Genomic DNA, 16,959 nt, shown 5'->3' with positions numbered 1-16,959 from the left:
TCAGGCTTGGTGAAAAAACACAGTCCACAGATAGCATATGCTGCTGTGAACACCTCAGCCAAGTTTTGCAGTCACGCGCGGTGTGTGGAGCTCGCAAGCGAGAGTATGAAGTCACCTTTCTCTACAATGCTCTCTTTTCAAGAGAAGCCTGCTCCTCACTCTTTTCGAAACACTTTATTCCGTAATATATCAGATTCACATACGTGGCTGCTATTGGCCAATAGCTGACATTAATCAAGAAGGGTGTTTGAATCAGTGTACTTCTTCCTACTGTTACTGTGTTTATTTATTACTGTGTATATTTATTGAGTTATATAGTTTATATAATAACAGGCTGAAGTAAGCAAATATCTGCTTTCGAATTTTGATAATAATTATGCACTTCCGGAAGGAGCAGACTATCGTCAGCTCACACTCAGCTGCTGGCGCCCACGTAGGAATTAAACTTTGGCCACCCTGCTTATTGGTGTCGTAGCCATCAGGCCTCACTAATTTTAACTAATTTTGAACACTCAACTAGCCTATAACCATGCGAAGCTTAAGGTCAGACCACATGCATACTTGGCAGCGCGTGCTCACACTCCTGGCTTGGAGCAGCCTTGGCAGAGTTACTTCATATTGAGCTACTGATGGCGCTTCCATATGCACAAGTTTAATGCGGCTAGTACCGGTCAGTCAAGCTGGTGCAGGACAAAGCCTGTCCGCACCACGTAGCATGGCCAGACGAGCATATGAGCGCATACTCAAGCCTTGTGCACAAATTCAACGCTGCGCATATGCACTACAATTGCAGGTAGCTGAGGTCTGCTACGTAGCGTAGATACCAGGGCTGCTGTGGGGTGACATGACAAGTCCGCTGGCTGAGTGCACTGCAGCTCACCGAGGACAACCGCGTTTGGCTTATGTTTGGCACATTGTAGGCGCCAAAATTGGAAGTAGTGGCGCCTATGTGAGCATCCAAAATAAAATTTTAACCTCATTGTGGCATTTATGTTTGCACTGCTGTACAGAAGGGTTACTAAACATTGACCTTTCTCGTGCCAATCCTTTTTTTGATAACTACACACTACTCTTCCAATTTACACAAAGCACAACACTGCATGCATCATGCACACTTGATACCTGTGATAGTGAAAGTAATAACTAAACACAGGAAAATACTTCAGGCACATAGCCACAAAATGCAAGTCATTTACTGGAAAAGGACTTACCTCCATGACCATTTGTTCAGACTTCTGAGCGGACAGTACCAGCCTTTTCTGAAGGAAGAAACTCTCCATCTGTTTAGCTACATCCAGGAACCGCTGTATAGTCTGCTCAACTCCTAAAACCAATGAACCAAGAAAGGACAACAACAGTTTTACTTGATTGGATCATAAGAATTAAGCTTAAGCATTATGCTGTAAAAAAATTTTTGCCAGTTTTGGAAAGGTTAGGAAGGGAATACCCATTTAGAATTTATGCAAATCTAAGAGCAGCTAAGTTTACCATTGACGTGATTGGTCTGAGGCACCTTAAACCACCTGTTGAAATAGCTAAAAGCTCACTTGGAAGTGACATAAATTTTGGAACAGTTAACAAGCATGCATATTTCCATATTTAGAAGCACACACTGCAATGTAGAACTCGCTTAATTACAATATCAGTTTTAACAATATACTGGATATAACAATGAGTTGCCAAAGCCCTGTGAACTTTTGTGAGTGCTCTATGGTAAAATAAACAATTTACTACAATGTTTCCATGCTGCACCACTGGTCATAACAAATCTAGCTACTAGGTGTCTACGCCGAAAGGAAAAAGGATGCAAAATCCCCCAAAACATAGCCTAATTAATAAATCACCCTTCTATATTGTGATGGTGTGGTTTGTGCCGGTATGCCAAATAGAAAATTATGCACATCCCACATACTGTAGTAATTGAAGTTATGTGAAGCATTTTGCAGGTAGCTGGCTATAGCATCAACCCTGCGGCGGTGCACCTCAACTGGCCCTTTGACTCTCTCGATGACTTCAAGCAGGCACTCAAGAACGTGGGCTCGATCATTGTGAATACATTCCCCTTCCTCTGAGCCAAGTAGTACACCAGTAGTATGACATCGTCAATCCACTCAACTAAACCTCTGAAGAACGCAATGTCAGAGTTGATGCTGCACTTCTCGATGAAGCTGTGGTCTTCCAAGAGCTTCTTTGCGAGGATCAGGAGCTGGGTGTTGTGCACAGGTTGGTAAACTTGCTTTTGAATTGCTGTTTGTGCGGAGGCAACCGCCATCCTGTGTTGCGCAGCCGATATACCTGGGTCCTCTCTTACACATGCCATTTGACTTGGTGCACTATGAGTGCGAGAATCAGAGGGAATAGTTGGATGACTGAGCTCGAGCTCAAGCTGATAGGCACAGCCAGCCCCGCTGAGACCAGACCAGACCAGAAACGGACGGACAAATGTCACTCAAAGAGGCACTTGAAGTGCCTGAAGTTTGCAGCTTTACATTAAAAAAGAATGCCCCACTCACCCGTATGCCGTGCATGCAGCACAGCACGTCTTCGCCGCATCGCCAGACTTACTACAACTGCTTTTTATAATATTTCCAAACCACATTGTCTATAACAATCAATTAAACCTGGCCACTGTGTATGTGCAGGGTGTCTACCAACCGGGAATTCTCAGGGATTTTGAGTAGTCTGGAAAAACTCATGGAAAACTCAGGGAATTTGTGCCTCTATCAGGGAAAATTAGCGGTGATTTTATTGAAAGGGTCGAAAGCCGCGGTAATGCTGGCTCGAGTAACAGACAGGAATCGTAATAAATCGTCTTCGATGCCCTGTTGTCGGCTGGAGGAGTTGCGAGTGTAGTCAATGGCTGACTTTCCGGATTCCCGATAATTTGGAATGCTTCGTGGCACCACCACGTACCCCACAGAGTCAATGTATCAGAACGTCTGAAATTTAGGATGCAAGAACTCTTCGCCGTCCAATTTTCTGGACGTTTTTCCGTGACTGCAGGTCCAAAACAGCATTAATCAAAGCCACCACCGCTGCCATTTTGATTACCTCGCCGCCTCGAATCGGCGCTCTCGCACGCAGATCCACTGGCAGCCGTGGCCACCACTGCGGCAACACTAGGCCTAGCAGCTTCGACATTTGCTACGAAGCTTCTTGCCAATGGTACGGACTCCGCCTTTGTGATCCTCGCGATTGGCTTAGAAGCTTGGAAAGCATGTAGCGTTGCATAATGTCAGTTCCCAAAAGTCAGCTTTGCCTCTGTACAGAAATGTTACTTGGTAAAGCATACGCAAAAGTATTGCAGTGAAGCATAACAAGCGTGGGAAGGGGCTATGCCATGGGATACAGTATGTATTCCTTAATTATCCACGCGTGCACCCGGTACTTCCTGTCATAGTACGAACACCGATATCCCTAATACGTGTACCAACAGGCCTTCAGACATTTTCGAATGTGCCTGTGGCGGTTTGAGCCCTTCAGGGCAGTAAATGAAATGCATTTTTTTTCCAATTGGCCGATTTTTTGGACGTTTTCGTGGCCCATAGGGAGTTCAAAAAATCGGATGTGGGCTGTGCAACTGACCAAGAAAATGCTTCAAATGGTCCGTGGGGCAAACGAGTGGCAGAAGAAGGACAAGAACAGAAAGGACCTACGCACTGAGAAATGAACAGGAAAGGAAGCGTGCTGCTGCCATTTTGAAGGAGCTTGAGCTCAAAAAACAAAGTGTTGGCTGATGCTGAGATGCAGGTGTCTCATCCAAACCAAAATGAACTCTTTAAAGCAGTGAAACAAAACACTGAGGCATCATGCGTGGGCTGAGAGTATGTCAGGACAGTTGTGATTGACTTACAAGCTGTTGAGAGAGAATCTCAATTGTGACAAAGTTCGGGCCTCATACCACTGAGCTTGCTATCAGTTGATAGAAATAGCTCATATTCGAAAATATTTGCTTCTGTATGCATCTCCTTTTTATTCATATTTGAGAATGTCCGACTCGATATGCTAATCAAAGCCCTTAGAATATCAATATTGAAACATAAATGTGTCAGTGCACCATCTGTTTTGCTATCGACAAGGAAAATGCATATCTATAGCTGCTAACCTATGACCATGCAGATGCATGTATACCGCACACACACACACATCAGGGTGTCTACCATGTTGATATTTCCAAATTCCCAGAGTTTTCCAGGTTTTACCTGAGTGCCTTTGCAAAATTCCATGAGTGATGCGGAACGATGTTTTATGTTAAGACGGGCTGAAACCATATCGCCTGATGCTGTCACTCTCTAGTACAATGTTACCACATTTTTTACAACGTTAAGATGGCCACAGACTTCTTTTGTCGTATTGCAATGTGTGTGTGTGCTTATAACTACTGCGGTTGAAGTAGTCACCTATAGGTGGATGCTGAAAATGCCGGCAGAAGGAATACAATTATTGCGTGCATGTGTGCAATGTGTGTGTGCACATACACACGTGCACTCCTCTAAGCTCTCCCATCACCTCTCTACCTCTACCATGTGACTGGCTTCCCACACTTCAGGAACACACTTTTTCCACTTTGACACTCATAATGCAATGCATAAAAAATGCAAGCCGCCACCCCTCCAACGTAAGCACTGTCAACCAACCCCACCTAGAGGAAATTGTGTAGACTGTCAAGGGGTGGAAGGAAGATGGGAGAGAGGCGCGAGGCTGATGATGAGGCGAAGGGGTGCCGTGATGCATGAGCGCTACACGAACGGGTGTGGCAGCTCGCCCTTTTTTATTCTTTACAAGGATTTTGCCTTTTTCTTTTTGGTGCAGACACTCGGTAGCCAGTTTTAATCGTTATAGCCAATAATGCAGCGTGGGAACACTGCAGTAAGCAGTTGGTTTAACACGGAATACACACAAAAGTTCACGGTGCTGTGGCTGGCTCAGTGTTACATTCGAGTATCGTTAAACTGGTAATGCTAGCCTATAAGTAGGCTCAACTGTACTTCTTGCTGTCTAATTAAGACGTTTTAATGGCTGTCCCCTCTGTTGTTTTTTTCATGAACTCGGTTATAACAATCATCTCTTACGACAATAGTTTGTTTGGCATTTGAATGTTGTTATAAGTGGATTCGACTGTATTGCCATGTTCTTTGATGTGAATCAGGATATGCACATGGGCACATCCACACGTGTTGTACGATATCAATTACCCTAGACCAACCACATGACAATGAATGGGCTTCTTCAGTACACCATTGTAGGCGGCAGCCAACACCACAAGCAAGCAAGCCGTAATTCCTGTGAGAAAGCTACACAAGCTTTGAGCTCACGAGGGCTTTTTTAGCAGCAGGCAAGGCAGTTCATGCAATCTGTACACTTGCAGCAGACAAGTCAAATTGACAAACAAGCCTTACGCCGCCACGGTGAATGCAGTGTGTTGCCTTGCAGAGTGCCGAGAGGAGATGGACAGGGGAATAACACTGACTGAGGCTCAAACATCACCATGGGGGATGTTTTAACTTATCTGTTGTATCATTTCCCTCGCAAGCTCCTGTGTCTACCATTTTTTGCTCAAGCCAATAGAAAGAACTATTCTGTGTTTATTAGGCTCATCATTTATCTCCTTGATCACTCCTTCTAAACTAGTCGTGATGTGACATTTTCATATAACAAAACACTTTTTGTATGATTTATCCTCTTCAGTCCCAAGACCTGAAACCTCATTCCGTTTTTCTAAGACATTTTCTGTCTGTCCGTTGGCTGTTTGACCAACAGATGAAGTCAAAAAAATTCAGGATCAAATAATTGTTGGTTCTTTTATGTCCCAAGCATATAGTGAGCTATGAGGGATACCATGATGAGCCATATTGCTCCGAATCCAATTTTTGCCATCTGGAGTTCTTTAACGTTCAGTATGCAAGACATCTAAGTACACAGGTCCTTTTCACAATCCATGCCCATCAGAGAGTGACTGCAGTCGTTGAGATTAGGTATCACAATTTTACACTCCATGGTAGAATTCCAAAGGTGCTGAGCCACTGCCAGATGAAATTCTTAGGACTGGCCTTTTGTATAAATATTTAAAAGCAATCCTGCTACACATCAGCATCATTTTGAACAAATGGTGACATGGCATTTTCAGGTTCCCACTTTTTTTTTTCATAAAATGAAAATACAGATCTGAATTCTGTGGTAGTGCAGCCTAAAATTTCAATATTATGGGACCCACCGTAGTGGTGGACTCCAGATTAATTTTCACCACCTGGGGGTTCTTCCAATGTGCATCTAAACCTAAGCACACAAGCGTTTTCGCATTTTGCCTGCATCAAAATGCAGCTGCTGCAGCCGGGATCGAATGCACAATGTCGAGTTTAGCAGTGAAATGCCATAGCCTCTGAGCTACCACAGCGGGTTGCATTAAATGAAGGTTCTGGACCTCGAAAACCTAGAAAAATATTCTACTGGCAAGCCTTGGGACCATTATCAATTTCTTATGAAAGCTTTTCTATGAACCGCCCTAGCTTTCATTTCCCACAAAATGCACGTCACAGCATCAGCACACAGAAAGTCATGAGTGAGCAGGACATCTTGACGTCTTGGCATTCACTCTGGCTCTTTTGGTCGTCTGTTATGCTGCTACATTGGGCTGTGTTGCGAGTAGCAGCAAAGCAGACAAGTGAGCAGACAAGCAGACAAATATAACCTGGTCATATTTACTTTTAGGGCATTAAACAATGACATTCCAGTAACCATCATACCAAAGACATCCCTTACTAATGTAAAAAATACTAGATTTGCAGGAAATATGAACTTCATGTTACCCATCGTTTGCACCAACTATGGCAAGCAGTCATTACACTATTCAGTTTTGTCTCTGTGGAACACATTACCATTCCCTTTAAAATTGTTCAAAGCTCACAGGTTTCGTACAGAACTTCAGCATTTTCTTTTAGCTTCCTCCGACTTTCCCATTCGAGTGTACTATGTCTTGTATTTTTAACTTTCACTTTGTTTCTCTATATGTTTCTCGCATTTTTTTACTTCTTTTTTTTTTCTTAAGCTATTTTTGTAGTTTCACCTTTTGCTTACTAATACAAAGCCTTGTTATTGCTTAATACATTCATCTGCTGCTTTTCTGTTCATTTATGCCTTGTTTCCTAAAACCTTTATTATCATAAATATTACATGTTGCCATTGTTGTTTTATTAATCACAGTCATCATTCACAGGAGGTCCCATTTCAGTTTCTAGCTATGGGATCTTTTTCTGTATTTAGTAACCATGTAATTATCCCCATTTCTGTCTTGAATAAAATTGATTCTGATTCTGAGGGAGCCCGAGCAAGTGCCAAAATGTTGCACCGTCCTGCTCCCATGTTATCACCTTCTGCGTGATGACATCACGACACGTGCACTTCCTGGGAAACAAAACCTAAGCTGCTTCACAGAAAAGCTTTCATAGGAAATTATGGATACTATAAAGTTTGCCAGTAGTATTTAAATGAATGTCCAGGACCTTCATTTTATGACATTCATTTTATACAACAACTGTTAAGTAAAAAATGTCATGCTCCTTTAATGCAACATTGTACTTTCTTCAGCACTTCTAGCGGTGACCACTTTTCACCGGCTAACAAACGTGTTATTGCTCGCTGCAGGACACATCTATATGTTCGGAAATTTCTCGAGTGTTATCGATAGTTCTATTCGTTGTCTGTAGTCACTTAAAGTTACTGGCAGTCAAAGGCAGTGGACAGAACCACAAAGGTCAAGATGCCACTCCTATGTCTGCACTGACACATTAGTGCCTTCTTTCGCTCCAGAGCACACACCTGTTTACTCTCAGGGCCACACAAAATGGCGGTACAGTTTTAAGAGACTGAACAATGAAGTTTCAGCACTTGCAATTTATTTTCCAAAAGATGCCAAAAACACCCTCTTGGCACAGGCCAACAGCAAAATCTTTGAAGTCTGCCTAAGTGCAGCAGCATGCAGTAGGTTTAAACTTTTGGCCAAGTTTGGCGAATTTAGTGCAGCAATCGCGTCACTGCCAGACATGCAAAAAAATTATAAGTTAATAACAAGGGATAGCTTTTTTTTTTGTAGACTCTTATACAGCAGCACACCAAATGTATAGAACTGTGCTGCCTGAATTATAACCAGCAGCTTTTATGTTGTTATCACTAACACCTATTAGACAGCAAATATAACCTCTAGAGATGTCTTAAGAATGCAACGTGCAATTTACAAGCACCACCATCCAGCACAATGAATTAAGAATATGGATGAATTGGCATACCTGTCTTTACTTCTTCAGAGTCACGAACGTAGAAGTAATCTGGATTTGTGACTGCAGCCAGACATGCCTAAAAGAAACGCGTGTTGAAAACTCAGCTTCTTCAATAATAACAATCATAATCTTATTATAACAAATTTGTGCACACATATATTTGTCTTGTCTGCCAAAGCCTTGCAAAAACTTGTATAGCAAGAACCTGGCAGTTGAGAAAAAGCTACCCGAGAACACATTACAGGCTAGCACCATATCTGCACTCAAAATGGACAACAAAGAACAACATTATGAAACTTTGCAGCTTCAGTTACATCAAGCTACGATACTAGAAAATTAAAAAGCATTTGTAATACACCAATCACTTAAACTGCTGGATCAACATAAATGTCTGGGAATTATATCACGAGCTACAACAGAGGGAAAATGAATATATATATATATATATACGCACGATATTCTAGTAACAGACACAGTTCATAAAGAAGGCCCATATGTACACAGAAATTCAGATAATAACATTTCTAAGGTTTCCTTCAAAATAAACTTTTCTGCTGCAGTACTGAAGTGGGGAGGATGTTAAACAAATGAGGAACATAATATTCAGAATAAACATGGATTGCTGAAAATAAACATTTAGTAGTACTTAGCGCTCGTCCGTCATCTCCTCACTTTTTTTCTGTCCGTCTGTTTTTCTGCACTGTGATTTATCCTCATGTCGAGCCAACAAGCTCAAACAGCCACAATTCTGAATGCAATACATTCTTTGCCTTTTTCTATAATTTGTCAAACTATGCATCAGCACAATGTGTTTAAGTTATAGTTTAAGTTATACTGTGAATCTATGAGGTTTACTGGTCCTGAATGAGTTCACAAAAATTGTTGTCCCTAAACTATTAGGTGACACTGGCAGAAAGAAATGCTTGTTATGCTCAATTCCTTGTGAATTACCTTCCAGAAATAGCGTTGTTCGAAGTTGTGAGACCTGATGTATATGCATAATGTAGAATGTAAAATGCAACTATGTTGTGTGTATAAAAGCTCCTTTTAAATGCTGTCCAAGGACCTGGATGAACTTGAAATATAGTTTCAAAGTCTGGTATTTGACTAAGTGGAAAACAAATGTTCCTAGTTTAAGTTATACTCCACACTGTGAATATTATTTATAAAGGGAGGAGACATGAGGCTTCTGAAGGCAATGAAGAGGCATTGTCAGGGAGCGCTTAGTTTAATTTCAGGATGAAGTCTTGAGGTATAAGTCAGTTGGCAAGTGGTCTCTTGTGCTGAGGATTGGCCTGGACGGAAGAGAGGTTAATCAGACCCCTACACCTCTTTAAAAGGGCAACTCCAGCATCTTTTTTACCAGATTAGGATATAGTCATTTTCAAATGGCATTGACAGTCCTGTCATCGGTAGGCTGATTCAGTTTGCTTAGAAATTAATAATTTTAAACAACCAATAAACGAGATACCGAATCCGAAACGGGTAGCTGCCTCGTGTGAAGTCACGATGAGTTGACGACGTCAGATCCTACACTACTATAATTGTTTGGCACAGATAATCAGAGTGCAAAAGAGAACATATATTTTAAATTTTATTATGATCAGCGGCCATCAAAAAATAGCCAGAGTTGCCTTTAAGCAAGCCGCTTCAGCTCCCATATTTTATCCCAAATAAATGCTGTGTTACAGAACTCGTGTGTTATATGCGACCATGATCAATAATATACCTAAAGGCGCACACAGACATACGCAGGTACAGTGCAATAGTGTTGTCATACTCCCAGTTGTAGCAGAGCCCATACAATTGAATGTTTCATGTTCTTACTTGACAAGTCTTTGGTTTGTAATGGTTCCCACAACTTATGCTGCATTTGCTATGAACTGTTGATGTATGAGTGTAAGAGAAATATGCAGTTTACTATGCAAACATGGTGTATAACCAGTGGCATCGCCCATTACAGCAATGACCCAACCATCCATGGCATGACATCATCCCATTTTCAAGCTAGTTATCATCGCCCATGCATGAAAAAGCGAAAGGCATGTTATTACTTGTCGCAAAAATGGTGATAGTCGTTTGACAACAATGGTAATTCATATATTGTTATTGCGGTCTGTGTGTGTGCGCCAAAAAGCTGGAAAGGCATGGCACAAATAAGGAATACATATAGATGACACTATAGCCACATAAAGCACTGTCTATGTGTATTTCTTTGTCCACGCCTTGTTCGCCTTAATGTTTACAACAGCATGGATTATCAACTTGCACAAACTCATGTCATGCTCTTGTGATCAGTGCCCTCAACAGTGGCTTCCAGAAAAAGGTGCTTTTTATTCATGAAAAATCAAAGCAACTCCACTAAAGATTAAAGACAATCTGCCAAGGTACGAGACCTATCAAAAAGATGCAGATGGCAACAATGTGCTTGAAGCACTGAACAGATGATAACTCAAGCTCTCAAGTCCAAGTGCGACCAAATAGACCACAATAAAGTTAATAACTGCACTATGTTCATCCATTTTGATGGTTTCCTGACTTAGGCTTTCCTAGCTCTTACAGTTTCTTCTTTACGATCCCATTAACAATTTCATAACCGCACCCGTTTCTGTCGATAGCATCTTATCGATGGTTACAAATTCAAATTTCCCCACAACTATTTGTGCCTAATGAAACCTTTGTAACGAGTGGACTCAATATTGCTACGGCACAATATGTGCGATCACGAAAGGCCAGCAGCGTGAAGACGACGACGACGATTAGATGCTAGCGCGGGCTGTTGCCTCTTGGCCTAGCGCAGCGTATTTTCCTTGTAAATATATTTGTACATAGCTTTTCGTCTGCGTCATCCTACGTAACATATCTGGTGGAGGTGGACATTCCCTGTACCTCGTCACGGAGCTTCGCAGTGGCCGGTACGTCGAGCCTTCCGTCATGGCTCCCGGCGACGACAACCCGACTCCGCCGGCTCCGACACCTGCTGCCCCTTCGACGACCTACATCACTCTCCCCGCTACCCGTGATCCTGGCGTATTCTCGGGCCACGATGGGGAAGACGTCGATGACTGGATCAGCCTCTATGAACACGTCAGCCGACAAGGTTTCCCACATCCTCAAAGGCATTGCCGATGACGCCTTCAACTTGCTCGTTTGCAACAACGTCGCCACGGTGGATGCTGTTATAAAAGAGTGCCGCCGCCTGGAACTCGCCAAAAGCCGACGTATTGACCAGCAGTTTGTCCGTCTGCCCAACACCCCAGCGACATCTTCCTGTGCCGACGCTCCTCGTCCCAACAACTCTGCCGATGTTACCAGGATCGTCCGGCGTGAGATCGAGGCCGCCTATCCGGCTGCCTTCGACTCCAGTCCCACCAACACATTTGCAGTCACCGTCTCACTGATCCAGGCAGTTGTCCGCCAGGAGTTTGAAAACATGGGTCTTCACACCATCTGCTCGGCCCATCGCCCTGCTACCCGCCCGGTCCATCGCCCTGATACCCGCCCGGCTTCTTCGATTTCGCCCCGTCCCGCATCTTCTTACCCACCACGTTTCCGCAACCCATCTGAGTGGCGCACTGCTGACGACAAGCCTATTTGTTTCCACTGCCATCGAATCGGGCACATTTCTCGGCACTGTCGTAGTCGCTGGAGTTCCCCGATCCGGTCTACTTATACTGCCTACTCTCACCCCTCAGGTGGCCCTTCTCGTCCCTATGCCGCGCGCTCCGATAATGCCGCCACTGATTCTCCTGCAACGAACCGCCCCTATTCTCGTTCGCCTTCGCCCCAACGACGACAATCTCGCTCTCCCCAGCCCCGTCGCTCCTATTCGCCGACTCCCTTCGGGCGCCGCTCCCAGCCGGAAAACTAGACGATGCAGCGCCTCGAGGTGACGCTGCATTGCTCCCTACGCCGCCAAATCCTCTACTGACTTTGCCCACTCATCTGAACCTTCTTGACGTGCACGTCGACGGTGTTTCCGTGTCTGCTCTCATAGACACTGGGGCGCATTTGTCCGTAATGAGCGCTGCCCTTCGTAACCGGCTCAAGAAAATTATCACGCCCGCCACGACGCCTGTTGTCCGTGTCGCCGATGGCGGAACAGCCCCCGTAATTGGTATGTGTACCGCCCGCGTCTCCTTCGCCGATAGCTCAACAATCGTGCTATTCACAGTCATCGCCCACTGTCCCCACGACATAATCCTCGGCTTAGACTTCCTCTCCGCACATTCTGCTCTCATCGATTGTTCCGCCAGTACTCTCCGCCTTGACCTGCCTGTTCTGGACCCTACTGAACCACACCCCAGTCGCCTCAGTTCCGCCGACTTCGTTCGCTTGCCACCTTCGGCACTGACCTACGTTGACCTAGTGTCATCCCCACCAGTCCCCGACGGTCACTACATCGCGGCTCCTATGCAAGACGTCCTCCTTACACACGGGATCACAGTACCCCATACAGTTTTATCTATTACGGCGAATTGCGTCTGCCTGCCAGTGGTCAACTTTGGCTTGACGACACAAGTGCTGCCACGTGGGATGTCTTTGGCCCAGCTTTGTTCGTTCGAGGATCACTCAGTAGCATCCATTGCAGTAGACGACACTTCATCCGATACTTCTCTACCATCGCAGTCGACAAATTGTTCCATCGCTGACTTACGGAAAATGATTGCGCCCGACTTGCCCTCCGAGCACGCTCGTGAACTCTACCGCGTTCTGTTTTCCTACCACGATATTTTTTACTTTAACGATCGTCCTTTAGCGCAAACTACAGCTGTCAAACATCGCATTAATACCGGCGATGCCCCTCCTATTCATCGCCGCCCGTATCGAGTGTCACCAGCTGAGCGTCAAGTTATTCACGCAGAAGTTCGCAAAATGCTTGCCAAGAACATTATTGAACCGTCATGTAGTCCTTGGGCGTCACCGGTTGTGCTGGTAAAAAAGAAGGATGGCTCATGGCGCTTTTGCGTGGATTATCGGCACCTTAATAGGGTTACCAAAAAGGACGTGTACCCCCTACCTCGGATTGATGACGCCCTTGACTGCCTCTACGGTGCTCGCTATTTCTCCTCTATTGACCTTCGCTCCGGCTATTGGCAGATTGCCGTGGACGATCTCGACCGCGAGAAGACTGCCTTTGTGACACCCGACGGTCTTTATCAATTCAAGGTGATGCCGTTCGGCCTATGTAACGCTCCTGCCACTTTTGAACGCATGATGGACTCCCTTCTTCACGGTTTCAAATGGTCCACGTGCTTGTGCTACTTAGACGACGTTATCGTATTCTCCCCAACGTTCGCTACGCACCTCGCGCGCCTCTCAGCAGTCCTGGACGTTTTTCGGCGAGCCGGTCTGCAACTCAACGCATCGAAGTGCCAATTCGGCCGTCGCCAGATTACCGTCCTTGGACATCTCGTTGACGCGAACGGAGTGCAACCGGACCCAGGCAAGATCCATGCTGTTACGCACTTCCCTGTTCCGACGTGTGTCAAGGATGTGCGCAGCTTCATCGGCCTTTGTTCGTACTTCCGCCGTTTCGTGAGGAATTTCGCCGCCATAGCACGACCACTAACCGTCCTTTTGAAAAAAGACTCTCCTTTCCAGTGGGGCGATAACGAGGCCTCTGCATTCTCTCATCTAATCGACATTCTCACAACGCCTCCCGTTCTGGCCCATTTCGATCCTTCTGCGCCTACCGAAGTCCGTACTGATGCCAGCGGTCACGGAATTGGAGCAGTACTAGCACAACGCCAGCGTGGCCACGACCGTGTTATCGCTTACGCCAGCAGGCTCCTCTCACCCGCGGAGCGCAACTATTCCATCACTGAGCGTGAGTGTCTGGCCCTAGTTTGGGCGGTTGCGAAATTCCGCCCATACTTATATGGCCGATCCTTTTCCGTTGTCACAGACCATCACGCGCTTTGATGGTTATGCTCATTGAAAGACCCTTCAGGAAGACTTGGTCGCTGGGCCTTACGCCTCCAAGAATATTCGTTCTCTGTCACCTACAAATCTGGCCGACTACACAAGGACGCTGACTGCCTGTCTCGCTACCCGGTAGACGAGCCTGACGACGCCGACAGTAGTACCGCCGACGGCATTTTCTCTGTGTCTGCCTTCGCTAACATCGCCGATGAGCAGTACCGAGACCTATCGCTGCGAGTACTCATCGAGCGTCTGCGCTCTACACCTACCGACGCATCCGTTCGCCGATATGTCCTCCAGGGCGGCATCCTGTACCGAAGGAGCTTTCTCCCTGATGGCCCTGATCTTCTTCTTGTCGTGCCAAAACATCTACGACAGGCTATGCTCTTTGAGATGCATGACGCACCCACTGCAGGACATCTTGGGGTAACCCGCACGTACGACCGCGTCCACCGGCGCTTCTATTGGCCTGGTCTCGCTCGCTCCGTTCGACGCTATGTTGCTGCCTGTTATCCCTGCCAGCGTCGGAAGACACCTCAGGTGCTACCTGCCGGTCATCTCCAGCCGATCACCGTCCCTGTGGAACCGTTCTTTCATGTTGGGTTAGACCTGCTCGGTCCCTTTCCCACGTCATCCTCTGGGAACAAATGGGTAGCCGTCGCGACTGATTACGCCACCCGATACGCTATCACTCGGGCTCTCCCTACCAGCTGCGCCACTGACGTCGCGGACTTTCTCTTGCGTGACATTATCTTGATTCATGGCGCCCCGTGACGGCTGCTTACTGACCGTGGTCGAAACTTTCTCTCGAAAGTTATCGCTGACATTGTGCGTTCCTGCTCCATTCAACACAAACTGACTACTTCATACCATCCTCAAACCAATGGCCTGACAGAGCGGTTAAACCGTACTCTTACCGATATGCTGGCCAAGTACGTTTCCAAGGACCACCACGACTGGGACATTGCCCTTCCTTACGTAACATTTGCGTACAATTCTTCCCGGCACGACACCGCCGGATTTTCTCCCTTTTATCTCCTGTACGGTCGCGAACCTACCTTGCCCCTAGACACGGCACTTCCTCCTGCTGCGGTCTCAACAAGCGAGTATGCGCGCGACGCCATCGCCCTCGCCGACCATGCACGCCAGCTTGCCCGTGCTCGACTTACGGCCTCACAGACCACTCAGCAGTGTCAGTACAACGCCCGCCATCGTGACGTACAGTTTTCACCTGGTGCGCTCGTGCTCCTGTGGTCGCCCTCTCGTCACGTCGGACTTTCAGAGAAACTTCTTTCGCGATACACAGGGCCCTACCGCGTGCTGCGCCAGGTGACACCTGTGACGTACGAAATTGCTCCTGTGGGCTCAACCTCGTCCTCTCCTGTAGCATCTAGTGATGTCGTACACGTCAGTAGGCTCAAGGCCTACTACACTGCTTCCGAGTCCGATCTTCAGTCGCTCCGGGACGGCGCTTTTGCAGCCGGGGGTAGTGCTACGGCACAATATGTGCGATCACGAAAGGCCAGCAGCGTGAAGACGACGACGACGATTAGATGCTAGCGCGGGCTGTTGCCTCTTGGCCTAGCGCAGCGTATTTTCCTTGTAAATATATTTGTACATAGCTTTTCGTCTGCGTCATCCTATGTAACAATATTATACTCGCGGACAACTCTGTGGCTATTAAGTGAAAGCTACGAAGGCGAAGCTTCTGCACATCATGTTACCACACCAACTAGTCCACCATCATTTCACAGTGATTTCAGCTGCTCGGAACAGATGCTGAATCGGCACAACTTCCACGTGCAACAGTTTCGCGTTTGCCTAGGCACGGAAGAAAAAAGGCACAAAATAATTAAGCTTTCACATTAAATGGTGCATTTTGTCTTATTTAACTGTTGCTAATACGGTGTTTATGTTTTCTCTTCCCCGGCTTAAACTAACATGATTGAAAACGTAGGACTTTTTTTAGAAGCGCTCTCACTTGTGCGCCCTTTGCCTCCGTAGCTTTCCCTTCATAGCCACAGAAAGTTGTCCAAGAGTAATGGCGGCGAGGACTTAGAGTCGCCATCTGTCGGAAGCGCCTCGACTGCGTAGTATGAGGGATTACGGGGATGGCGAGCTGCTGCTGCAACGGCGCAAGCATAAACTTGTGTCACAGCCTGCCGTCATCTGCAGAAAGCAGCGTTTCAGGGAGGGCAGTCACCTATTCCAGAAGCGGGCAACACACGGCAGCCCTCCCTGAAATGCTACTTTGCAGTTGATGGCAGATGGCGAAACAAGTTTACGCTTGCGCCGTCACCACAGCAGCCCACATCCAAATAAGCGCAGACAAATTTGCAATCTTTTCTTAAAATCCAGGGAATTAACTGTACCAAGTTTTATACTAAACAAGTCGACGCCAAAATTCAATCGTCCTGCAAAATTTGAGCAAGAACACTGCAGTGGTGAGCACAAAATCTTTTTTCAAACATGCGCTGCAACATATTCAAGACCCTGTATATCCGGCGTATTCTGAAGGTCACAGTTCTTATCTGCAGGGTGTCAACGTCGTTTGGGTGGGACCGAACGACAGAATTAATGGCCGGCGGCCGCGCAGAAAGTGAAGTTCTGTGCACGAAGACGACCGCGAGTGGACATTCGCATCGTGCTGCGGAATGCCACACGTTGGTTTGTAAGGGCGCACGAGGTTCACTAGGGCTAATGTTTTCCTATGTAGCTAAAGAAATTTTGTACGTACAGGGCATATATTTGCAGGTTTATT

At 46.1% G+C, this 16,959-nt stretch overlaps 1 protein-coding gene across 2 annotated transcripts in view; it reads right to left on the bottom strand.

Annotated features, from left to right (window-relative positions):
- LOC135900934 (mediator of RNA polymerase II transcription subunit 28-like) overlaps positions 1-16,959 on the bottom strand; it is a 33,306-nt gene that overhangs the window by 11,795 nt on the left and 4,552 nt on the right. For both annotated transcript variants that reach the window (XM_065430550.2, XM_065430542.2), the window contains exons 3-4: positions 8,283-8,349; positions 1,212-1,324 (exon numbers count right to left, since the gene is read on the bottom strand). In XM_065430550.2, coding sequence (XP_065286622.1) covers positions 1,212-1,324; positions 8,283-8,349 — 180 coding nt within the window. The remainder of the gene's footprint in view (positions 1-1,211; positions 1,325-8,282; positions 8,350-16,959) is intronic.

Source organism: Dermacentor albipictus, chromosome 1, assembly GCF_038994185.2.
Source record: "Dermacentor albipictus isolate Rhodes 1998 colony chromosome 1, USDA_Dalb.pri_finalv2, whole genome shotgun sequence".
NCBI lineage: Eukaryota > Metazoa > Arthropoda > Arachnida > Ixodida > Ixodidae > Dermacentor > Dermacentor albipictus.
This window is presented reverse-complemented; position numbering and strand designations above follow the sequence as displayed.